At 42.4% G+C, this 25,641-nt stretch overlaps 1 protein-coding gene across 1 annotated transcript in view; it reads left to right on the top strand.

The window, feature by feature from the left end:
* The window catches only part of LOC138979605 (gastrula zinc finger protein XlCGF58.1-like), a 29,683-nt gene extending 6,000 nt beyond the window's left edge, over positions 1–23,683 (top strand). Inside the window, exon 3 of the mRNA XM_070352316.1 lies at positions 21,111–23,683. Within this exon, the coding sequence (XP_070208417.1) occupies positions 21,111–23,038 (1,928 nt within the window). The 3' untranslated portion in view covers positions 23,039–23,683. The remainder of the gene's footprint in view (positions 1–21,110) is intronic.
* The last annotated feature ends 1,958 nt before the right edge of the window (positions 23,684–25,641 follow it).

Genomic DNA, 25,641 nt, shown 5'->3' with positions numbered 1-25,641 from the left:
GAATATTTCTTGGACACTATTCAGTCTATCAGTACCAAATTTGGCAAGATGGTGTATGATGACAAGGCCCCAAAAAACATACATAGCATCTTGACCTTGCTTCAAGGTCAAGGTCGCAGGGGCCATAAATGTTGTCTAAAAACCAGCTATTTTTCACATTTTTCCCATTTTCTCTGAAGTTTTTGAGATTGAATACCTCACCTATATATGATATATAGGGCAAAGTAAGCCCCATCTTTTGATACCAGTTTGGTTTACCTTGCTTCAAGGTCAAGGTCACTTCAAAATATGTATACAATCCAACTTTGAAGAGCTCCTGTGACCTTGACCTTGAACTATGGAAGATAACTGTTTCAAACTTAAAAATTATGTGGGGCACATGTTATGCTTTCATCATGAGACACATTTGGTCCCATATGATCAAGGTCAAGGTCACTTTGACCCTTATGAAATGTGACCAAAATAAGGTAGTGAACCACTAAAAGTGACCATATCTCATGGTAGAAAAAGCCAATAAGCACCATTGTACTTCCTATGTCTTGAATTAACAGCTTTGTGTTGCATGACCTTGGATGACCTTGACCTTGGGTATTTTGGTAGGAAAAATGTGTAAAGCAGAAGGTCAAGCATGTGAGTCGTATGGGCTTTGCCCTTCTTGTTTTGTTTGTTTTTGTTTTGATAAATATCTTTGATGACGTCATATCCGCTGTTTAGTAAAAGTTGATGCCGCACTCTCACGCCCTAATTGTTCAACCAAATTTAATTTAAATTTGGTCAAATAATCTTCGAGGACATCCGGACTGTGGGATTGAATTTAAGCTTGGAAGCTTAAAAATTAGGTACCTTATTTGCTCTTTAAAGTTATCATTAAAATCAAATTTGTATAAGTGAACAGCTCAGATTATGGGTCCATAAAGTGTTGCACAGATGGTCAAAAATAAAGTACAAGATATGGGACTCTGAGTGGTACTACACTGTTGCTTTAAGTGTCTGTAGGAAGCTACAAGCTGAAAATAGAAAAAGAAAAACACGATTCTTGACTTTGATATGCTTTTCTGCTTGTAAACACACATTAAGTTACATATTCTTACTCCGAATCACATAATAGCATTGACACACTTCGAGATGCTTAGGTATGATAAAAGCTACCCGTCTAGGTATAAGGGAAGCAACCCCAACTAAAAAAGTGACAGCACCATGGTACTTGCCACCCGCGGTTGCCTCCCATTAGTGGGTGAGCTACGTCACCATTGGTGCCTACCACGTGCATCAATCGACTTCTATCACTTGAGAAGACAGGTCGTGTTTTGCTTTGCTCTGGCTGGTTGTCTACTGACACCCACCGGCCTCGGCTCCTGTCTGCTTTCTGGCTGTTTCCAGCTGGTGAGATCTTTCCTTTAGTCCTTTGACTTTGTTGTTGTTTTCTGCTGAGAATTTCTTACGTCCGTTGGACTTTGAAGTTTTCAGTGGTTGTTTTGGCTTCCTTCTTGGTCACCATTTTTTGCTAGCACGTTGCTTTTTGCTATGTTGTTGTTTTCGTCCGTGCTCGGACGCTTAACGCTTTTGTAGCTTGTTGTTTAGCTGCCTTTGGTAGTTACTACGCGTGTGTTAGGCCAACAAAAAAAAATTGTCTGTTTCTGGTCACCCGACCGACCCTAAATTTCGGCGCCGACCCTAAACTTTTTTTTTCCAAACTCAAAATATGTTGGGTTTTTTTTGGTGGTAAAGGACAGGGTGAGAAAATGAACAACAAAAACGTGTGAAAACGAAAGTCCGCTGACGATTTGTAAATGTGTTGAGTGTCTTGTCTCTATGTATAGTGAATCCAGTCTCTTTGCGCGATTTTTAAAGTTAGTTTTATTGGTCTACATTTGGGGTAAAAAAATAAAAAAAAAATTTAAAAAAAATCCCGACCTACCGACCCTATTTTTTTTAGCCATGTTACCAGAAACAGACAATTTTTTTTTTTTGGCCTTAGCTTGTTTGCTTGCTTGCTTCTGACATTTTTGCGTCCGTTCGGACTTGGTTAATTTCAGGAGTTGTGGCTTCCCTCTTGGTCGCCATTTCTGCTAGCACGTTGTTGTTTGCTATGTTGATGTTTTCGTCTGTGCTCGGAGCTTAACTCTTTTGTAGCTTGTTGTGTAGCTGCCTTTGGTAGCTACTACGCTTGTGTTAGCTTCTCTGTTTGCTTTCTTCTGAAATTTTTGCGTCCGTTCGGACTTGGTTAGTTTCAGTTGTTTATTTATTTTCTCTCGGCGTCAACATGGCCGACAATGAGAAATAGCGGGGTGCTGAGGGTAAGGGCAAGGGCCCTGCTAAGCCCTAATCCTCTCATCCTCGTCTTCTTGTAAGAACTCTGTCATTGTAGTTTCGGACCCAAGAATTACACTTCGTTTTTCTCTGCCGATTTCTGCTCCGGACGAATTGCCGCCTGGCTCTCATTCGTCCGTCTCTGCCTCTAAGGCTGCCGTTTACTACTGTTTCGGCTCCAGAGTCTAGTGCTCTGGGGTCTACTCTTATCTCTTACTTATTTCCAGAGATAGGTACCCTCGTTCGCGAGGCTATGCCGCGGTTGGACATCGTCGCCAGCTCTGCCCCACGCCTGGGGGTTAGGTGATGTTCTCTCCTTGGCGTCTTTGATGCCTGTGCCTTCAGACTCCGGGTCTTCTCTTGACCAGGCTGCTGGCCGCCCTGACGTTTCAGGACTGTCCCTGTGGGGACCTTCTTCTTCTCTTCCTGGCCGGCATTTGTTGCCTTCCGCTTGCGGTAACGCAACAGTGCATGTCCCTCCGGGGATCCTGTCACAGCAAGGTTGGTGTCTGCAGCAGCCGTTTACGGCAGCTGCCCTTCCGGCTACTGTCACGTCCGGTCGAGCTTCGACTTACGTCAGCAGTCGTCCGCGACAGCTGCTTCCGGCTTCGACCGGAAGGAAGAGGTTCACCGGCTAGTGCACAGGCTATTGTCACGTCCGGTTCGAGCTTCGACTTACGTCGGCAGTCGTCCGCGACAGCTGCTTCCAGCCGAGAGCTGCTTCCAGCCTCGGCCGGAAGTAGAGGTTCTTCAGCTAGTGCACAGGCTACTGTCACGTCCGGTTTGAGCTTCGACCTACGTCAGCAGTCGTCCGCGACAGCTGCTTCCGGCTTCGGCCGGAAGTAAAAGGTTCATCGGCTAGTGCACAGGCTACTGTCACGTCCGGTTCGAGCCTTGCCTTACGTCAGCAGTCGTCCGCGACAGCTGCGCTTCCGGTTCCGGCCGGAAGCGTAGGTTCACCGATTAACAGGTCATTCCTTGAGTGCACAGGCTACTGTCACTTCCGGTTTGACTCAAGGTCATACAGGTCATTCCTCGAGTGCACAGGCTACTGTCACTTCCGGTTTGACTCAAGGTCATATAGGTCATTCCTTGAGTGCACAGGCTACTGTCACTTCCGGTTTGACTCAAGGTCATACCTATGGGTTTCTGGGCTTCAGCCCTCACTCTGTGCAGCAACAGATCTGGCATAGCGCCGCTGTTTCAGATGCACTTCCGACTCCGCCCGGATTCTCCGGCTTCTACAGGCTTCCGACCTCAGGTGAGCCAGCAGCTGCCACACACTTCGGTGATGGGGTCTGCTGATGCCTCACGGCCTCCAGCTTTGGTTTTTGACTCTGCTCAGCTTCCTCTTAGTCAGGATATGAGTTCGGTTGACTTCCAGCAGGACGGACTTGAGTCTTCCTGCCTCTTTATGCAGCGTCCTTTCTTGGGTTCTGGTGGCTTTGCGCCACCCCCCCCCCCCCCCCCCTCTTCGTTGGTCGCTTCGGACTCCAGGTCCGATGACGATGAGCAGACGCTCTCGGGGGCTCCGGCCAGCTTCAAGGTTGCCCTTGAGGCTGCCGCGGAGGTCACGTCCCGCTATTTTCCGGAAGGAGCTGCGTCTTCGGCAAAGCCCTCTGCGGCCGCGCCTTCAGCAATGGCTGACTTCCGGTTGGCGAAGGAGAAAAATAGCTACTTCCGGTTTCTTGAGTTGCCCTCAGTGGCGTTTCAGTTCTCAAGGCTTTTCGCCAAGACCATGCCTTCCGGCAGCAGTCTCCCTTCGGTCTCAGTTCCGTTGCTGGTTCCGCACGGTTCAGCTCCGGAACTGGCGCTGGAATATCTCGCCTCTCCTGTTCAGGCTTCCTCCTTCGTGCCCCTCGCGGCTCAGAGGAAGTTGCCTATTCCAAAGTTGTCCCGGAACTTACTTTCGCTGTTTGCCCTTCCGTGTGCACCTTTGCAGGTCACACCGGAACTTCTCCCGCTTCTCACGAAGCCCTTGAAGAAGGACTCTTGTTTGCCTCTTTCTGAGCGGACTCTTTCCTCTTCTGTAGAAGTTGGCAGACAGCTCTTGGAACTTAGTTCCATTTCGGAGACGCTCCTTAGAGCCCTTTCTTGGGCTCTTACGGAGTCATTGGCGCCCTTTACTCTTAGTAAAGAGCAGGATGCGGGAGACATCTCCACTCTTCTCTCAACACTTGCTAGGGTGAACGAAGAGCAGATGAGGTTGTCCTCTCTGCACTAAGCCCACGCGGCACATGCAGAAGGGACTTGTTCCTTGCCCACTCCCAGTTCACTGAGGAGTCGACAAGGAACGCCCTTTGTCGAGGGCTCTCTCTTCGGCCACCTGGCCTCTGATGCCAGGAAGCAGGAGATTGAGAGCAACAGAGACACTCAGTTCTCTTCCTTTGCTCTTCAGTCACTGAAGCAGCAGAAGCAGGCCGCGCCTAAGCAGGCTCAGTCTAAGCAGACTAGGACCTCCGCTCAGCCGCACCCTGCTTCCCGCAAGAGGCCTTGTCCCGTTTTTGACCGCTCTTGCGATCGACACCTGCATCAGTAGGAATGTTGAAAACAACATTAAACACCAAATAAAGAAAGAAAGAATCAGTAGGAATAGCATGGCACGCGAAATATGCAAGGTAGCAAAACAAATCTGTTCAGGGTAGATAATTGTTTTGACTTTCTTCTCGTATGTCAAAGTTGCAAAGTTTTGCCTATTGTGATTTTTTGTCAATTTTTCATTCGGATCTTCCGCTTTTGTCTGGTCGATTTTGAGGGTACCCTTACTTGAGCGGCGGCCACGTGATCCCGGTTAAAGAAATATTTAATCCAAATGATGATCCTGAAGGTTAAGTAAACGGCCTTCTCTGGCATATAAAGTGGTAATAAAATGACACAGGGATTAATGCTTTAATTTGGGTTTGAAATTTGTTGCAATAATTTTTTGGCCAAGTATAGCGCGAAACACAATAAATTGTGCTCTCCGCGCTTTACATGTTAACTATGAATAAAAACCATACTATTTAAACATAAAAAAAATATCTTTCTTTATTTGGTGTTTAATGTCGTTTTCAACCGTTCAAGGTTATATCGCGACGGAGGGAAGGGGGGTGATGGGATAGAGCCACTTGTCAATTGTTTCTTGTTCACAAAAGCACAAATCAAAAATTTGCTCCAGGGGCTTGCAACGTAGTACAATATCACCTTACTGGGAGAATGCAAGTTTCTAGTACAAAGGACTTAACATTTCTTACATACTGCTCGACTAAAATCTTTACAAACATTGACTATATTCTATACAAGAAACACTTAACAAGGGTAAAAGGAGAAACAGAATCCGTTAGTCGCCTCTTACGACATGCTGGGGAGCATCGGGTAAATTCTTTCTCGTCCCAACCAATATGGGACTCCCTCCGCGTGATCGATGGTGTCAAAGGCTGCTGACAAGTCCAGCAAGGTCAAAAAAGAGACACTTTATCGTGATCAAGGGCATGCAGGATGTCGTTCATAATCTTGACTAGGGCTGTTTTAGTACCGTGAAACGGTTGGTACGCTGATTGGGATACACTGAGCAGGTTGTTAAAATTCAAGCAAGTCAGTAACTGTTGTAAGACAGCTTTCTCCACGATTTTTGACAGAAATGGGAGATTTGAAACTGGGCGATAGTTCTTCAGCTGATTTGGATCAAGAGACTGTTTTTTAGTAGCAGTTTCACAAGAGCAGATGTATAAACAGAGGAAAATGATCCAGACTGCAAACAATCATTTACAATTTCAACAAAAGTTGTGAGTAGCTCATCAAGACATTCAACAAACAATGAAGTTGGTAGTGGCATGGGTGGGAGCCCAAAATGTTGCTGGGACTGAACATTTTGGAAGGCCGGGGTCCAGGGGCCGCTAAGGCTCCGGCGGGGTGCAAAGAGCCCTTGCTGGGGGTCTAGGGGGCCCAGCCGAAAGTGAATTTTAGCATTTTAGGTGGCCTCTCGTGACTTTAAATTTTAGAACAAAGTAGCTTTTTAGAGATGCATAAGGTCAACAACAAAAAAAAGTTTGTTTACAGTATCCCGACCGACCTTATTTTTTCGCGCGACCCTAGACTTTTTTTGGCATTCGGGGGAAAAAAAAACAAAGTATAAATATAACATACAGGCAAATCCAGCTAACTCACAAACGGTTAAGTCAAAACTTCGCTTAGCACACAAAGAAATTCTGGTCCGGAATTATCCCTCTTTATCTATGTGTACAAAGTACCCTGAGCTCGAAATGGGATTTCTCTTTCGTAAGTCGAAAGACGGATAGCACACAACAGAAAGTCAGTCCCAAAGACAAAATTTACTCTATATTTACTACAGCAACTCGAAACACGAAACTTGGCGTCTCACACTAGCGCATTGTGTAACCTTATTCCCTTCTTCTCTACACGGACGCCACACCGACTGGTCAGTCGGCACGCAATAAAGTATGAAGTGAAGTTAGGAGGGGGCGAGGAGTAAGGAGAGGCGAGTGGTACTCACAGTGTGTGTTTGTGTGTGTTCACGGGTGAACCACGTGGTTACTATACGGAAGAAGAAGAATTCAAATTGTGGGTTGCCTCTCATTCAGTCTTTGTTCAGTCTTGTGTGCTCTGTGTGTGCGGCCAGATCAAAGGCATTGGGTGGCCTTGTTTACAGACACGACCTTCTTCCCAGGGGTCAATGACCCAGTTTTTGCCATGAGAGGTGGTTCCCCTGTCATATCTGAGAGAGGAAACACTTCCTGCATGGGGGTCAGTGACCGGTCAGTGACCGAGTTTAACAGAGTGGAAATCTGTGTGTGGGCCAGATCAAAGGCAGGGCAGTACCTAGTAGCTGAAACATGCATTATCACAAGTTGTTTGACTGATACTCAAGCGGTCTCTTTGATTTTTTTCGTAGTTCACGGTACTATGACCAAGTCGAAATTTCGGATAGGACACAATAACAATTCGGTCCCTTCAATTTCGTCTTATCCGGATTTGCCTGTATGTATATGTTTTTGGAATCAGAAAATGACGAAGAATAAGATGAAATTGTTTTTGGATCGTTTAATAAAAAATAATTTTAATTACACATTTCCGATTTTTAATGACCAAACTCACTCATTTAAGATTTTAAGCCACCAAGCTGAAATGCAATACCAAACCCCGTGCTTCGTCGAAGATTGCTTTGCCAAAATTTCAATCAATTTGATTGAAAAATGAGGGTGTGACAGTGCCGCCTCAACTTTTACAAAAAGCCGGATATGACGTCATCAAAGGTATTTATCGAAAAAAAGAAAAAAACGTCCGGGGATATCATACCCAGGAACTCTCATGTCAAATTTCATAAAGATCGGCCCAGTAGTTTAGTCTGAATCGCTCTACACACACACACACACAGACAGACACACACACATACACCACGACCCTCGTCTCGATTCCCCCCTCTATGTTAAAACATTTAGTCAAAACTTGACTAAATGTAACAAGTCGCGTAAGGCGAAATTACTACATTTAGTCAAGCTGTGGAACTCACAGAATGAAACTGAACGTAGTCCGCCGCTAGTGCAAAAGGCAGTGAAAGTGACGAGCCTGTTTGGCGCGGTAGCGATTGCGCTGTGCTTCATAGCACGCTTTACTGTACCTCTCTTCGTTTTAACTTTCTGAGCGTGTTTCAAGCAAAAATTTAAATAATGTCTCTCCGACAATGTTTAGAGTTTGGCTTATCTGTCAAAATCACGTTTTAGATGTCCGTGTTTGAGTTAGCGATTTTTTGACAGAGTTTGGCTTATCCGAATTAGAAATAGTCTTACAAGAGGGAGGTCTGGTTTTGGTTTCAGATATCCGAGTTTTTTGCTTAAGCATGTTTCGTTTAGGCGAGTGCGGCTGTAATTGAATGTTGTACTCATTAGTGCTTGATAAGCATCTATAAGGAGGGTTTTTAAATTATTTGATTTTTGTTTCTCAATATTTTATTTGAATATTTTTTTCTCAATACTTTTTCAATATTTTGTTCCAACATATTTTTTTTATCATTTAAAATTTTTCGTGTGTGTACATACTTTCAAATAAACATTGGCACGTACATAATCATAACTAGATGAATACCCGCTTCGCCGGGTAGCCCGCTTCGCCGGGAAGAAGTAGAGCCAAATACCCGGCTTGAGTGGCGCACCGTACACCGGCGAAGAACCATGGACCCGCCAAGCTTAGGTCCCTCCCAGATTCGTGGAATGGGAACAGCACGAAAATGATTCAGTGGCAATAATGCCATTCCTGATCATATCATGTCGAGTCCCATCCTTGTCGACGCCGCCGAATGTAACCGAGTGCCAAAACACCACAATCACTTTTGGAGGCGTAGTCCACTCAAACAGGATTGAGTAATTTAGAGCTTATCTCTAAGCCCTTTTAAAACTGTTATGGCTTCTCAGAGGAAAGCCAGAACATACAGACACGTTAAAATTAATATTAAAAGTCCTATGGCTTCTCAGAGGAAAGCCAGAACATACAGACACGTTAAAATTAATATTAAAAGTCCTACGGTTTTGAGCCATTAAGGACTTGAGTGTTTGTCCACTTTCAAAAAAAAGAAGAAAAAAGAGAGAAATAAAAAATAAGGAGAGGAGGGCAGGGGGTGGGGTTGAGTTGATAATGCTCTGTGGAATTTGTTAAAATGAAAAGTGGTTAAGATGTTTCTTGGTAAGAATTATAAGTCTGTATTCTATATCTTGAATAACGGGTTTGTAAAATGATTTTTTTTTTAATTCAAAACGAGTTAAAAAGTGGAACCTTTCAGGATCACCAATAAAAGCAAATAGTTGAGCAAGTAAGAGGAACACGAACAATAAATCTCAAAACTTTTTAAAAATAAAAGGATTAAGATGTGAGCCACAAAGGCCGTGGTAATAAAAACAATATGTACAGTTTGGCGACTAGTGAGCCTAGGGTGAGGATATGTTGTCTAGAGCGTAGTCGCTACAATCAGGAGGGATGGCGGGAGTCACTGACGACCTCAAACTGAAACACGCTGATGTGATTATCTGGGCTTAGAGTTATACCCACAGCCCCATGTCCGAGTCCCTGACCAGCCCAGAGAAACATACAGACACAGCAAAGCCGCCAGACCACATCACAAACAGAACTCTACAATCCACAGGTGTTGCCCACACACCCACACAAACACACACACAGAGAAGCTGTATATATTTATCCATGTGTATAAATATATAGAGATAGATGACAGTGTATTTTTCGCGTGGCTATAAATTGATTTGACCTTTGCACTTTTACAGTGAGGACAACTTACGGGTGCAAGGAAAGCGTTCTGGACACTGCGGTGACCTTCTAAAAATAGTAACGGAACAAGAATATCCGAAGCTGCTTCTCATACTGTATCGCGCCATACGAAGGAAGGGAGATAAACGCTGAAAATACTGGAGAAGATAAGGAAGAGTTACTGGAAATGGATCCAGAAAAAAAACCAAAATCGGTTCAGCGCTGCGCGCTGAGAGCACGTGTTGAAATATCTCATCGACCAGATTGTGTCCGGGGCGTACCTGAATATGGCCACCAAATTTGAAACAGATCCATCGAGAACCTTGGCCGTGCATCGCGAACAGACAGACAGACAGACAGACACAAGTCGTTTATATATATAGATGGGGAGAAATTGGCTATGTCCAAGCAATCGGGGTCTGCATCTCTGCCGATAGCAAAGGGCGTTACGAATGTACCCTTCCAAAATGTCAACTTCTTCTTTTTTTGTGAAAGGCGTCATTATTCACGAAAAATTGTGTGAAAAAGCGTCACGCATCTATATGGCTGGGGGATTAACAAAGGGGCAAACGTGAAAATGTATGCTTTTATTCAGTTGAATTGATTCTAGCTTTATAATGAAAACAGCAGTTACGAACGCATCACGTGTGACACAAAAAAACTCGGCGGCATCAAATTCGTCCAAAGCGTGTCTTCGGTTGAATGAATGCATTTTCTGTATCTTCTGCACTTGAGTTGTTGACATGATTGCAAAAGAATTATTGTAACAGAGGTTGGACAAATCTAAGTGAGCGTGACAACATTCGATGCGTACGTAACCCTGTTTTCAACTTCATTTTGGGGGGTCTCAAACACAAAGGAAAAAACATTTGCACAGGAATGAACCTTTATCGTTTCACAAAGTGACTTTTCAACAAATCATCCAAAATCAACTTATCGTGTAAATGAACTGTAGTTTCCAATGTATGTGTGCGCGCCTTCGTGTGCGAGGCTGGTACTAGAAATTTTTCATTCGAAATGACAAACACAGGTTACAAGCGATATAAACGCGCAAAAATACTGGTTTATTAAATCTGCATATTGCGATATTCAGTAATATGTATTGCTGTAAAAAAACTAAGCAGAAAGAAAAATAGAAAAAAAAACAAATTATTAGACATGGCAAAGGTATAAAAAAAATGCATAAACAAAACGCAAAAACAAACAGGGAAAAAATAAACACAAAACAGTTACAATAACCAAACACTCATTGATTAATCCTTTGCCGTGCTTCCTGGGTTCACCTGTACCCAGAGACACACTAAAATCATTGTAACTCTGGAACCATTAAAGGTATCGTTTTGAAATTTTAAGTATCTCTCACACACCTAATTTGCTCTGTCTGCAAATTTTTAGTGTGTACATGACAAAACATTAAAATTAATTGATTATGATAATTTACATAAACACTACCGATGGCGCGGGTTCACACAAACCCATACTTTTAAAGAGTAGTAGTGATTGTAACTATCCCTCTGCCGACGGCGCGGGTTCTGCTACACCCATAATTACCAAAGCGGCGGAACAGTGTCTGTCTTCCCGCAGTGGGGCACTGCGGTTATGAAATTAAAGGCCCCTCCTGTTTTTGGAACCGCAGGAGCTTTCTAGTTTGCTGTTAGGTAGATTTTTGGTTCCTCTTTCCTGTCATGCTCTCTTTTTCTTCATGAATTCTTTTCTTTTTTCTGCCTTCTTGCTCATTCACCTGTATTTTTTTCCAAAAATCTCTTCTCTTGCCGCTTGTCTCGCGATTCATGTATAGTTTAATCTGTTAGTGTTCTGATGTAAGTCCAGCAGTAGATAGGTTAAGCCTATTTTAACATACTGGAAACTGGTAATCTTCCAGTATCCCGCAGTGGGGCACTGCGGTTATGAAATTAAAGGCCCCTCCTGTTTTTGGAACCGCAGGAGCTTTCTAGTTTGCTGTTAGGTAGATTTTTGGTTCCTCTTTCCTGTCATGCTCTCTTTTTCTTCATGAATTCTTTTCTTTTTTCTGCCTTCTTGCTCATTCACCTGTATTTTTTCCAAAAATCTCTTCTCTTGCCGCTTGTCTCGCGATTCATGTATAGTTTAATTGTGGGTGTGTGTGTGTGCGTGATTTTACCAACACTACGCTAAATTCCTTGTGCTTTAAATGTTTTTTTAATGTCACTTGGCTCAATAAATACTGTATTCTGTATTCTGTATTCTGTAATCTGTTAGTGTTCTGATGTAAGTCCAGCAGTAGATAGGTTAAGCCTATTTTAACATACTGGAAACTGGTAATCTTCCAGTAGGTATTAATTTAGTTTTACTAAAGCCTGCTGGGACACAAGTAATGGGTTAGTGCATTTGTAAACAGGAATCGCTTGACAAGTGGCCCCCTTCATCCCCCCCTTCCTCGTCCTGATATGGCTCTGCGTAGTCGGCTGGACGTTAAGCAACAAATAAACAAACAAACAAACAATAATTTAGTTTTACTAAAGCCTGCTGGGACACAAGTAATGGGTTAGTGCATTTGTAAACAGGAATCGCTTGACAAGTGGCCCCCTTCATCCCCCCCCCTTCCTCGTCCTGATATGGCTCTGCGTAGTCGGCTGGACGTTAAGCAACAAATAAACAAACAAGTGTCTCTCCCTGTTTGTCTCCAAGAGACTGTCTGTCTCTCTGTCTGTCTGTCCGTATCTCTCTGTCTGTCTGTCTGTTGTCAGTTGCTCTGTTTGTCTGTCTGTCTATCCGTCTATCTGTCTATCCGTCTATCTGGCTGTCTGTCTATCTGACTGTCTCTCTCTCTCTCTCTCTCTCTCTCTCTCTCTCTCTCTCTCTCTCTCTCTCTCTCTCATTCGGCAAAGGTGTTTTTCAAACTGTTTGACGCACGGATCGCTCCTATGCTCTTGTATGGTTCAGAGCTATGGGGATATGGAAAGTATGACTCTGTGGAAAGGGTCCACCTGTTTGCGTGTAAAAAGTTTCTGAAAGTGACAATTCGAACTCCAAACAACATTGTGTATGGTGAATTGGGAAGACATCCGCTGTATATTAACTCTGCAGTCAGATGTGTGAAATACTGGTTTACACTGCTGAAGCAACCTGATTCAAGATATTCCAAGATTGCATATAAAGCTTTATGTAATTTGGCATCGAAGGGCCACACAAATTGGGTCTCACATGTGCAGAGTCTTTTATGTTGTAATGGTTTTGCTGCTGTGTGGATGTACGGAACGGTTGGGAATGAGAAGTGTTTCTTACAAGAGTTTAAAAGACGTTTACAAGATTGTTTTTGTCAAGAATGGTTCTCCTTTTTAGAATGCAGTGAACGTTTTGACATTTATAATTGTTACAAAACATGCTTGGAAAAAGAGAAATACATTGAATTAATCGAAGATATTAAGTACAGAGTTGCTCTTACTCGTTTCCGCGCAGGAGTATCCGAAATCAACGCTCACAAGTTTCGGTACGCACCAAACCAAACGACAAGAAACTGTCCTCTCTGTACAGCTGATAGAGAAGATGAACACCATGTTGTATTTTTATGTCCTTTTTATCAAGACCTTCGAGCAAAGTATTTGAAAATCTCGAACTCTAAGACGCTGCAACAACAACTTGTGTATTTCTGTGGCAATAATGAGGAAAATGTGATGAACAGCTTCAGCAGATTTGTGTTCTTCATGCTACAGAAGAGACGAACCCTTATAAATGAGGTTCAGTGATATGTCATCAGGGTTTTAATGTATTTGTTGAATTTTATGCGTGACTATAATTTATAACTGTGCAGATACTATTGCTGTTATTTTAACCACTATTGTAAGGGGCTGTGGCCTTAGACAATTAAAGATTTGTTGTTTGTTTGTTGTTCTTGTTCTTTGTTCTCTGTCTCTCTCTCACTGTCTCTCTCTCTGTCTCTCTCTCTAGTCTCTCTCTCTGTCTCTCTTTCTTAGTCTCTCTTTCTTAGTCTCTCTCTCTCTCTCTCTCTGTCTCTCTTTCTTAGTCTCTCTCTCTCTTTCTCTCTCTCTTTCTTAGTCCCTCTCTCTCTCTTTCTTAGTCTCTCTGAGTCTCTCTCTCTCTCTTTCTTAGTCTCTTTCTCTCTTTCATAGTCTCTCTCTCTCTCTTTCTTAGTCTCTCTCTCTCTCTTAGTCTCTCTCTCTCTTTCTTAGTCTCTCTCTCTCTCTTAGTCTCTCTATCTCTCTTAGTCTCTCTTTCTCTCTCTTTCTTAGTCTCTCTCTCTCTCTCTTTCTTAGTCTCTCTTTCTCTCTCTCTTTCTTAGTCTCTCTCTCTCTCTCTCTTTCTTAGTCTCTCTCTCTTTCTTAGTCTCTCTCTCTCTTTCTTAGTCTCTCTCTCTCTCTCTTTCTTAGTCTCTCTTTCTCTCTCTCTTTCTTAGTCTCTCTCTCTCTTTCTTTGTCTCTCTCTTTCTTAGTCTCTCTCTCTCTTTCTTAGTCTCTCTCTCTCTCTGTCTTAGTCTCTCTCTCTCTTTCTTAGTCTCTCTCTCTCTTTCTTTGTCTCTCTCTCTCTCTTTCTTAGTCTCTCTCTCTCTCTTTCTTAGTCTCTCTCTCTATCTCTTTCTTAGTCTCTCTCTCTCTCTCTTTCTTAGTCTCTCTCTCTCTCTCTTTCTTAGTCTCTCTCTCTCTCTTTCTTAGTCTCTCTCTCTTTCTTAGTCTCTCTCTCTCTCTTTATTTCTCTCTATCTTTCTTAGTCTCTCTCTCTCTTTATTAGTCTCTCTCTCTCTCTCTTTCTTAGTCTCTCTCTCTTTCTTAGTCTCTCTCTCTCTCTTTCTTAGTCTCTCTCTCTCTCTTTCTTAGTCTCTCTCTCTTTCTTAGTCTCTCTCTCTCTCTCTCTCTCTCTTTCTTAGTCTCTCTCTCTCTCTTAGTCTCTCTCTCTCTCTTTCTTAGTCTCTCTCTCTCTTTCTTAGTCTCTCTCTCTCTTTCTTAGTCTCTCTCTCTCTCTCTTTCTTAGTCTCTCTCTCTTTCTTAGTCTCTCTCTCTCTCTCTTTCTTAGTCTCTCTCTCTCTTAGTCTCTCTCTCTCTCTCTCTCTCTCTCTTTCTTAGTCTCTCAGTCTCTCCCTCCCCCTCTCCCTCCCCCTCTCCCTCCCCTGCAAGAGGTCGGTGAAGGGAGAAACTCGATGCACCCACTGAAGTAGCGCTGTGGGTTTCCCTGAACCCACCCCGTCGTTAGAGAAATAAACGGTAAAAACCCTCTTTCAAATGTATGGGTTCAGACAAACCCGCACCGTCGTTAGAGGAATAAACGGTAAAAACCCTCTTTCAAATGTATGGGTTCAGACAAACCCGCATCGTCGGGAGTGTGTAGTCAAAAGCGGCATCCGGCAAAGGTTAAGAAAGGATTACGTTTCTTACGTTAAAAACAATAAACACTAAGAATACTCAAGAAACTTAGCATAAATGCGTTACAAACCAAAATGGCTACGTTACGGAAAATACAAACGTTGACTCATCAGGCCAAGAATACAATTACAAACTGTCATACTAAAAGATCTCTACAAGACAACGTTCCTGCGTTATTCAAAGTTACAAAAAAAAGATACTACCTCAACTCACGTTATACATAAAAACTCATGAAGTAATTACAAAATGGCTCCCGCAGTGGGCACTGCGGTTATGAAATTAAAGGCCCCTCCTGTTTTTGGAACCGCAGGAGCTTTCTAGTTTGCTGTTAGGTAGATTTTTGGTTCCTCTTTCCTGTCATGCTCTCTTTTTCTTCATGAATTCTTTTCTTTTTTCTGCCTTGCTCATTCACCTGTATTTTTTCCAAAAATCTCTTCTCTTGCCGCTTGTCTCGCGATTCATGTATAGTTTAATCTGTTAGTGTTCTGATGTAAGTCCAGCAGTAGATAGGTTAAGCCTATTTTAACATACTGGAAACTGGTAATCTTCCAGTAGGTATTAATTTAGTTTTACTAAAGCCTGCTGGGACACAAGTAATGGGTTAGTGCATTTGTAAACAGGAATCGCTTGACAAGTGGCCCCCTTCATCCCCCCCTTCCTCGTCCTGATATGGCTCTGCGTAGTCGGCTGGACGTTAAGCAACAAATAAACAAACAAACAAATTACAAAATGGCGACCAAAATACAACACAAACAAGTACATAACAACAAAATTACCTTATGCACTGTGTGCGTTGTCCAGAGTACCAAAACGTGTAGACTCTCAAACGAAGGGCACAAGACTATTCACAAACTTTAGATAAAACTGTATCCAAACACGTTACGTTGACTTTATAATAAAAACATCACAAGAAACACTCCATTGGTTCACTTGTTAACTTTGATACATTTACAGAACAAATATCCAAATTCTTCCGTAAAACCCTCAGACCGACTGATGAGAGAAAGTCAAACAGTAATATTTATAGAAAACAAAATCCTAACATGGAATAGTTCATTTTAAAGGTAAAAGGTCACCATATTGACCAACCAACAACATTCCATAAAACAGGGTTCGGTGAGACTATTATTTACAATCAATCAGTTACTGATCACGTACTTCGTGCATGCTTCTTCCAAGGAACAGTCTATTTTACAAATACCGCTCCACAAAAACAGGTCACAACAAGGTGCCATGATAAAAACACGGTTTTCTTCCTTTACACTGTTAAAGGCACAGTAAGCCTCCCGTAAACCATCACAGATACGGTCAGGCTTTTACACACAGTACAAACACCCTTTCATTTAAACACTCACCGATTGAGAACATCCTAGGTGCCCTCCGTAAAGAGCGAACAATTTTCAAAGAATTTATTTTTGCGTGGTTTATCTTACCCCTGAGCCATTGTGAACCCGTGTGATCCAGTTTCCCTTTTTCACCATGTAGTCGTCAGTTAGTCATTTGAATGCGACTCGATGTGAGCTTATCTACAATAGCACGTTTTTATGCACGAAACAAACGGCTGTGGTTCACAAGAACTCAGTGATGGCTTTTGACTGTTGAGAGGAACGGCGATATGTACTGATAAACCGTCGTCTGCTACGACCCTTGCGTGACCCTGCTTCCGGGCTTTTCTGAATGAGACCCGAAGGAAAGTAACTCCTTTTTGACAATCTGCAAAATTAATTCTTTAAAAATTGCTCGCTCTTTACGTAGGGCACCGAGGATGTTCCCGTTTGGTGAGCGTTCAAATGGAAGGGTGTTTGTACTGTGTGTACTATAAAAGCCTGATAGTAGTTTACGGGAGGCATACTGTCCGGGAGTGATTTCCGGTATTGAATATTCATAACAGCCAGCACCAAAATGAGGCGCCAGTATCGTTAAAGGCTAAGTCCACGAAAATAAATTCTTTGAAAATTTCTCACGCTCGACAGAAAGCAGCCAGGATGTTCCCGTTCGGTGAGCGTTCAAATGGAAGTATGCTTGCACTGTATGTAGACGCTCGGGGAGCTCTGTGATGGTTTACGGGAGGCTTACTGTGCCTTTAAAGGGCTAGAGCAAAGGTATTCACAACAAAAATAGGTGAATGCATGCCAATTGGCATGCACAGTATGTACCGAGCCTGTTCCTATTTTTCTTACACATTTGCTTCAGGAAATTGCGATCTTGTCTTATTGGGGTAATGCAAAAAATTCCACCGCCTTGCATAACTGCAGTGCTTCCAATGTCACCAGAATATTGCAGAAGGTGATAAACTGTTAACATATGCACGGTTAACCTTTGCCGGATGCCGCTTTTGACTACACACGCCCGACGATGCGGGTTTGTCTGAACCCATACATTTGAAAGAGGGTTTTTACCGTTTATTTCTCTAACGACGATGCGGGTTTGTCTGAACCCATACATTTGAAAGAGGGTTTTTACCGTTTATTTCTCTAACGACGGGGTGGGTTCAGGGAAACCCACAGCGCTACTTCGGTGGGTGCATCGAGTTTCTCCCTTCACCGACTTCTTGCAGGGGAGGGGGAGGGAGAGACTGAGAGAGACTGAGAAAGAGAGAGAGAGAGACTAAGAAAGAGAGAGAGAGAGAGAGACTGTGCCTGCCGTTGCTCACGGCCGGTTTCATGTGTGACTGTTGTTTTGGTTTCGTCCACGTGTTATGTGCGTGACGTACGTGTGCTCGACGAAGCATCGTAGTTTGTTGTGTTTTCTGGATGCACGAAGGTCACAAGGCTTGATTAACGCTCACCTTGTATTTTGACCAACTTGGCATAGTTTTAGTTAGCACGTGTTTGAGCGGCTATGACTTGCTCTTTTCCGCAGTTATGAACAGGCGACCCTGTTTTGGCTTGTCATGATCCGTGCAGTCCATGTTCTTAGGTATCAGGCGTAGTTTGGGGTGTATTTATTTCGGTATGTTGTCTATCTTTTTGCCATAACGTTTTCGAACCTTGTTATAGCAGCGTTGTTTTGGGTGTGTCCAAATGTTAGTTTTGAGTAGTTTTTGGTTTTTGAGTCACTTGAGAAAATGTGACTCTATGTAATCGGTCAGTGTTAGTCTGGCCGGACACCACCTTAACGTTGGACTTTTCTCGGAAACTATCAAAGCGATCGGGCTCATATTTTGTTTAGTCGTGACCTCCAATGACCTCTACACTTTAACGATGGTTTCGTTGACCTTTGACCTTTTTCAAGGTCACAGGTCAGCGTCAAAGGAAAAATTAGACATTTTATATCTTTGACAAAGTTCATCGGATGTGATTGAAACTTTGTAGGATTATTCTTTACATCAAAGTATTTACATCTGTAGCCTTTTACGAACGTTATCAGAAAAACAAGGGAGATAACTAGCCTTTTCTGTTCGGCAACACACAACTTAACGTTGGGCTTTTCTCGGAAACTATAAAAGTGACCGGGCTCAAATTTTATGTGAACGTGACTCATTGTGTTGTGAATAGCAATTTCTTCCTGTCCATCTGATGCCTCATATAATATTCAGAACTGCGAAAGTGACTCGATCGAGCGTTTGCTCTTCTTGTTAGCCTCATTAGCATATCAAGTCGATGTCGAGGATAAACTGTTCTTTTTCGTTAGTACGTCTCTGAGTCTGAAGGGAGGAGGTCGCTTTTTGTTTAGTAGCGAACCCGCTGTGTTTTTATACTCGTGTTTTCCACGGATTTGTGTGTTCATGAGGAACAGTCCCTGCCTGATGGCGCAAAGGTAAAATATTGTTCTGTTAGTTAAGACTTGTTGTTTTCTAATGTTTGTCTGTTTGTTTGTCTCAGTTTTCGATAGTTTAGTGCGTAGTAGTTTTGGCAGGTGTTGTTATTTTTCTCCTTTGAATGTCAACAGTTTTAGGAAGGTACCGTTTATGTCTTTTCGATAATTGTAGTCATGTGTACGTGTTCTAAACGGGATTGTTATTGTCGCAGTTGTATGTTTCTTTACTTAACAATTTTGGAGACTGGCGTTTAGGATTAAGGGTTGTCGGCCATTTTTGTATGTTATTAAATGTTTGTAGATTATTTCATTGTTTTCAGGTGAATGTTAGTTGAATTGTGGTTTATGTATTCTATTGCAGGGTTTAATTTATTGTAAGGATTGATATTATATTCTGTGACTTATATGTGTATTTTTTGTGTGTATTTGCAGTTTTTTACCGAATATCGAAACGAATTTAAGTTCATAGAAATGGTGGCTGGATAATTAACTAAATAAACAACCATAAATCTTCTTGTTCTTTCTTTCTTTCGTGAGTTATTCCTTTGTACCTCCTGCAAGCGAGTCTGTGACGTAGGGTCTGCCTTCCTTAAAATGCATGTGCACTCACAGAGACTAAGAAAGAGAGAGAGAGACTAAGAAAGAGAGAGAGAGAGACTAAGAAAGAGAAAGAGAGAGACTAAGAAAGAGAGAGAGGGAGACTAAGAAAGAGACAGAGAGAGACTAAGAGAGAGAGAGAGACTAAGAGAGAGAGACTAAGAAAGAGAGAGAGACTAAGAAAGAGAGAGAGACTAAGAAAGAGAGAGAGGGAGACTAAGAAAGAGAGAGAGAGACACTAAGAAAGAGAGAGACTAAGAAAGAGAGAGAGAGACTATGAAAGAGAGAGAGAGAGAGACTAAGAAAGAGAGAGAGAGACTAAGAAAGAGAGAGAGAGAGACTAAGAAAGAGAGAGAGAGAGACTAAGAAAGAGAGAGAGAGAGACTAAGAAAGAGAGAGAGAGACTAAGAAAGAGAGAGAGAGACTAAGAAAGAGAGAGAGAGAGACTAAGAGAGAGAGACTAAGAGAGAGAGAGAGAGAGACTAAGAAAGAGAGAGAGAGAGAGACTAAGAAAGAGAGAGAGAGACGAAGAGAGAGAGAGACTAAGAAAGAGAGAGAGAGACTAAGAAAGAGAGAGAGAGACTAAGAAAGAGAGAGAGAGACTAAGAAAGAGAGAGAGAGAGAGAGACTAAGAAAGAGAGAGATTAAGAAAGAGAGAGAGAGACTAAGAAAGAGAGAGAGAGAGAGAGAGACTAAGAAAGAGAGAGAGACTAAGAAAGAGAGAGAGAGACTAAGAAACTGAGAGAGAGAGAGAGAGACTAAGAAAGAGAGAGAGAGACTAAGAAAGAGAGAGAGAGAGACTAAGAAGAGAGAGAGACTAAGAAAGAGAGAGAGACTAAGAAAGAGAGAGATAGACTAAAAAAGAGAGAGAGAGAGACTAAAAAAGAGAGAGAGAGACTAAGAAAGAGAGAGAGAGACTAAGAAAGAGAGACAGAGAGAGAGACTAAGAGAGAGAGAGAGACTAAGAGAGAGAGAGAGACAGAGAGAGAGAGAGAGACAGACAGTCAGATAGACAGACAGTCAGATAGACGGATAGACAGACAGACAGACAGAGCAACTGACAACAGACATACAGACAAGAGAGATACGGACAGACAGACAGAGAGACAGACAGTCTCTTGGAGACAAACAGGCAGACAGACACTGTTCCGCCGCTCTATTGGTAATTATGGGTGTAGCAGAACCCGCGCCGTCGGCAGAGGGATAGTTACAATCACTACTACTCTTTAAAAGTATGGGTTTGTGTGAACCCGCGCCATCGGTAGTGTTTATGTAAATTATCATAATCAATTGACTTTAATGTTTTGTCATGTACACACTAAAAATTTGCAGACAGAGAGCAAATTAGGTGTGTGAGAGATACTTAAAATTTCAAAACGATACCTTTAATGGTTCCAGAGTTACAATGAGTTTAGTGTTTCTCTGGGTACAGGTGAACCCAGGAAGCACGGCAAAGGTTAAAGCACATGCCAGCGCTTCTGGATCACCCCCAGCTGCAAATCGACCTGGCATTTTGGTGGTGTCAATCTTGGCATCCTGGCTGTTTCAAAAGTGAGACTGGCAGCAAGCGCGCATTATGTGTTTAACAATAAACCTGCTTGTCCCGTGTGTTAAAACAGTCACAGCATCAAAATAATCACACAAAAGCAAGGTCAAACATGCCTTCATTAAACTTTTGTGGTTTAATAATTTTAACTCTGTAACTGTTGGAGATTTTGTCAATCAAGCAATGACACATTTTTTTGCGTTTCTTATTGACACATCTGGAAATTCTGGTTGTGTTGCTTTTTTCATTGTGACACACATGGATTACACAAAAATTATGTGCCTCTTTTTCAGCAGCTGAAGTCAAGACAGAGCCATTCCCAGCTGTGACCGAGACAAGCAATTCAGCAGCTGAAGTCAAGACAGAGGCATTCCCAGCTTTGACTGAGACAAGCAGTTCAGCAGCTGAAGTCAAGACAGAGGCATTCCCAGCTTTGACCGAGACGAGCAATTCAGCAGCTGAAGTCAAAACAGAGGCATTCCAAGCTTTGACTGAGACAAGCAGTTCAGCAGCTGAAGTCAAGACAGAGGCATTCCCAGCTTTGACTGAGACGAGCAATTCAGCAGCTGAGGTCAAGACAGAGGCATTCCAAGCTTTGACTGAGACGAGCAGTTCAGATGCTGAAGACAGCCATGCTACAAGTTTGTGTGAGCGTGGCACGAGTATTGTTTCTGGCGATGTGAAAGATGAACAGGACAGGAAACCAGACGTTGCATTCTCTCCTGTGTCTACAGGCTGTGATTGTCAAGTGCAAGTCAAACAAGAGCCAGTAGACTCAGCACAAAACGTTGAGAGTATGGAACACAGTGACTTGAAATCCGCTGACATGTTCGGCTGTGAGATAGCAAGAGTGAAATCAATTGAGGTGGAAACATGTTCAGCTACTGCAGGTACATCTGTAGTCTCTTCAAATAAGACAAAGAGATCACTGGACAAAGAGACAAGCCAGAATACCAAGAACAAAGGAGCAATGCTCGGACTGACCATCATTACGAGAAGTAGAACTTTAGAGAAAGAAGGAAGTTACGAATTAGATGGGTCCAGGTATACAGCACAATTTGCCAAGAAACATTTAAACAACCACATGTTGAGGCATACAGGAGAAAAGCCACATGTCTGTCCTCATTGTACAGCAACATTTGCTCATAAAAAGAAATTAAAGATCCACATATTAACTCATACTGGAGAAAAGCCACATGTCTGCCCTCAATGTACAGCAACATTTTCTCAGAAAGGAAATTTAAAGGCCCACATGTTAATACATACTGGAGAAAAGCCACATTCCTGCCATAAATGTACAGCCAAATTTGCTTACAAGGGGAGTTTAAAGATGCACATGTTAACGCATACTGGAGAAAAGCCACATGCCTGCCCTCAATGTACAGCAAAATTTTCTCGGAAAGGAAGTTTAAAGAAGCACATGTTAATGCATACTGGAGAAAAGCCACACGCCTGCCCTCAATGTACAGCAAAATTTTCTTGGAAAGGAAGTTTAAAGATCCACATGTTAACTCATACTGGAGAAAAGCGACATGTGTGCCCTCAATGTACAGCAACACTTTCTCAGAAAGGACATTTAAAGACCCACATGTTAATACATACTGGAGAAAAGACACATGCCTGCCAACAATGTACAGCCAAATTTCTTTACAAGGGGAGTTTAAAGATGCACATGTTAACGCATACTGGAGAAAAACCACATGCCTGCCCTCATTGTACAGCAACATTTTCTGGGAAAGGAAATTTAAAGAAGCACATGTTAACGCATACTGGAGAAAAGCCACATGCCTGCCCTCATTGTACAGCAAAATTATCTCGGAAAGGAAATTTGAAGACCCACATGTTAATACATACTGGAGAAAAGCCACTTGCCTGCCAACAATGTACAGCCAAATTTCTTTACAAGGGGAGTTTAAAGATGCACATGTTAACGCACACTGGAGAAAAACCACATGCCTGCCCTCATTGTACAGCAACATTTTCTAGGAAAGGAAGTTTAAAGAAGCACATGTTAACGCATACTGGAGAAAGGCCACATGCCTGCCAACAATGTACAGCCAAATTTGTTCAGAAAGTTGGTTTAAAGATGCACATGTTAAGGCATACTGGAGAAAAGCCACATGTCTGCCAACAATGTACAGCCAAATTTGCTCACAAGGTGAGTTTAAAAAACCACATGTTAAAACATACTGGAGAAAAAACTCATGCCTGCCCTCAATGAACAGCAACATTTTACCAAAAAGGGAGTTTAAAGTCACACCGGCACGGTTGGCCTAGTGGTAAGGCGTCCGCCCCGTGATCGGGAGGTCGTGGGTTCGAACCCCGGCCGGGTCATACCTAAGACTTTAAAATTGGCAATCTAGTGGCTGCTCTGCCTGGCGTCTGGCATTATGGGGTTAGTGCTAGGACTGGTTGGTCTGGTGTCAGAATAATGTGACTGGGTGAGACATGAAGCCTATGTGGCGCACGTTATATGTCAAAGCAGCACTGCCTTGATATGGTCGTCGCGATATAACCTTCGTGGTTGAAAACGACGTTAAACACCAAATAAAGAAAGAAAGAAAGCCTTGATATGGCCCTTCGTGGTCGGCTGGGCGTTAAGCAAACAAACAAACGCTATCATTTTGACCATTTTGAGATCAGATTGATCTATGTGCATACTTTGGGACCGCATGCTTTCGTTCAACCTCAGTGTGGTAATTGCAAACCTTAACCCATGAGTAGTTACGAAGCAAGAAAACTTTGCGTGACTAATTAATTGAACATGATGTTAACTGAAACTGGTCACCATAATCGTGTGAGTGTGTGTGAGAAGGAATATCATTACTTTGTGGGCGCCATTAATCAAAAAGTCCCCCCCCCCCCCCCCCCCCCCCCCCCCCGCGGGTTAGGGGGAGACCCATATTGATTGGGACGAGAAAGAATTTACCCGATGCTCCCCAGCATGTCGTAAGAGGCGACTAACGGATTCTGTCACTCCTTTTACCCTTGTTAAGTGTTTCTTGTATAGAATATAGTCAATGTTTGTAAAGATTTTAGACCCCCGCGGGTTAGGGGGAGACCCATTTTGTAAGAGGCGACTAACGGATTCTGTTTCTCCTTTTACCCTTGTTAAGTGTTTCTTGCATAGAATATAGTCAATGTTTGTAAAGATTTTAGTCAAGCATTTGTAAGAAATGTTAAGTCCTTTGTACTGGAAAGTTGCATTCTCCCAGTAAGGTAATATATTGTACTACGTTGCAAGCCCCTGGAGCAATTTTTCGATTAGTGCTTTTGTGAACAAAAAACAATTAACAAGTGGCTCTATCCCATCCCCCCCTTTTCCCAGTCGCGATATAACCTTAAACGGTTGAAAACGACATTAAACACCAAATAAAGAAAGAAAGAAAGAAAGTATTTTAGTTAATAGTATTAGTTTTAACGCCTTCATGAGTTATGCATCCTGCCACATGGCTTGAGGAGTTACTGTGTGTTAACTGTTGATTTGCCTGGAAATGAATGCCTTTTAAGTGTTTGATAGGACTGGTTGGTCCGGTGTCAGATTAATGTGACTGGGTGAGACATGAAGCCTGTGCTGCGACTTCTGTCTTGTGTGTGGCGCACGTTATATTTAGTTAGTGGAAGAATCTTTTGTAATGTATGTTTGAAGGTGTATGCTTTTAATTAAGCGTTGTTGACTATGAATGTAGATGTAAATGCTTGTATAACTGTGTTTTAATTTTAAATGTGTCAAGCGCAAAGAGCATAATTGTAAAGTTATGATGTTGCGCTATATAAATGCTCATTTATTATTATTATTATTATATGTCAAAGCAGCACCGCCCTGATATGGCCCTTCGTGGTCGGCTGGGCGTTAAACAAACAAACAAACAAAAACAAACAAACAGTGGGACTGAGCTACTGGAGATGTACAGTGGAACCCCCCTTTTAATACCTCCTAAAGATCTGATAAAAAAAACCCGCGGGTTAGGGGGAGTCCCATATTGGTTGGGACTAGAAAGAATTTACCCGATGCTACCCAGCATAGCATCATGTCGTAAGAGGCGACTAACGGTTCTGTTTCTTCTCTTCTTTTGTCTTATTTCTGCCTTACCAGTCCTTTCACCTATATTTCCTTCCAAGAAAACTCTCCCTACTATTCCCTGCAGTTTTCCAATTCTTTTCTTGTTGTCTTATTTCTACCTGACTGGATCCATCACCTTTATTTCACTTACCAAAAGTCTTCTTTTCCACATCCTTATTTCTCTGCACCCCGCATGTCGTATGAGGCGACTAACGGATTCTGTTTCTCCTTTAACCCTTGTTAAGTGGTTCTTGTATAGAATATAGTCAATGTTTGTAAAGATTTTAGTCAAGCAGTATGTAAGAAATGTTTAGTCCTTTGTACTGGAAACTTGCATTCTCCCAGTAAGGTCATATATTGTACTACGTTGCAAGCCCCTGCAGCAATTTTTTGATTAGTGCTTTTGTGAACAAGAAACACTTAACAAGTGGCTCTATCCCATCTCCCCCCTTTCCCCTATCCCATCTCCCCCTTTCCCTCGTCGCGATATAACCTTCGTGGTTGAAAACGACGTTAAACACCAAATAAAGAAAAAAAGAATCTGATAAAATTGGGTCTTGAAAAGGAGGGATTTTTAAAGGTGGTCGTCTACATTTTTGCTTTTTTCCAATAATCTTATGGTTAGATTTCGCTAAAATGTTATGTCAGATGGGGAAAAAATTTAGAGAAACAAAAATATATGTAAAAAAAGATTTTACAGTGCAACCTCGTTTACTCAAACTTCAGGGGTCAGGGAAATTAATTTGAGTTAGAAAGAATTC

Source organism: Littorina saxatilis, linkage group LG11, assembly GCF_037325665.1.
Source record: "Littorina saxatilis isolate snail1 linkage group LG11, US_GU_Lsax_2.0, whole genome shotgun sequence".
Lineage (NCBI taxonomy): Eukaryota > Metazoa > Mollusca > Gastropoda > Littorinimorpha > Littorinidae > Littorina > Littorina saxatilis.
The sequence above is the reverse complement of the archived record's forward strand: the minus strand, read 5'-3'. Positions and strand labels throughout refer to the sequence as shown.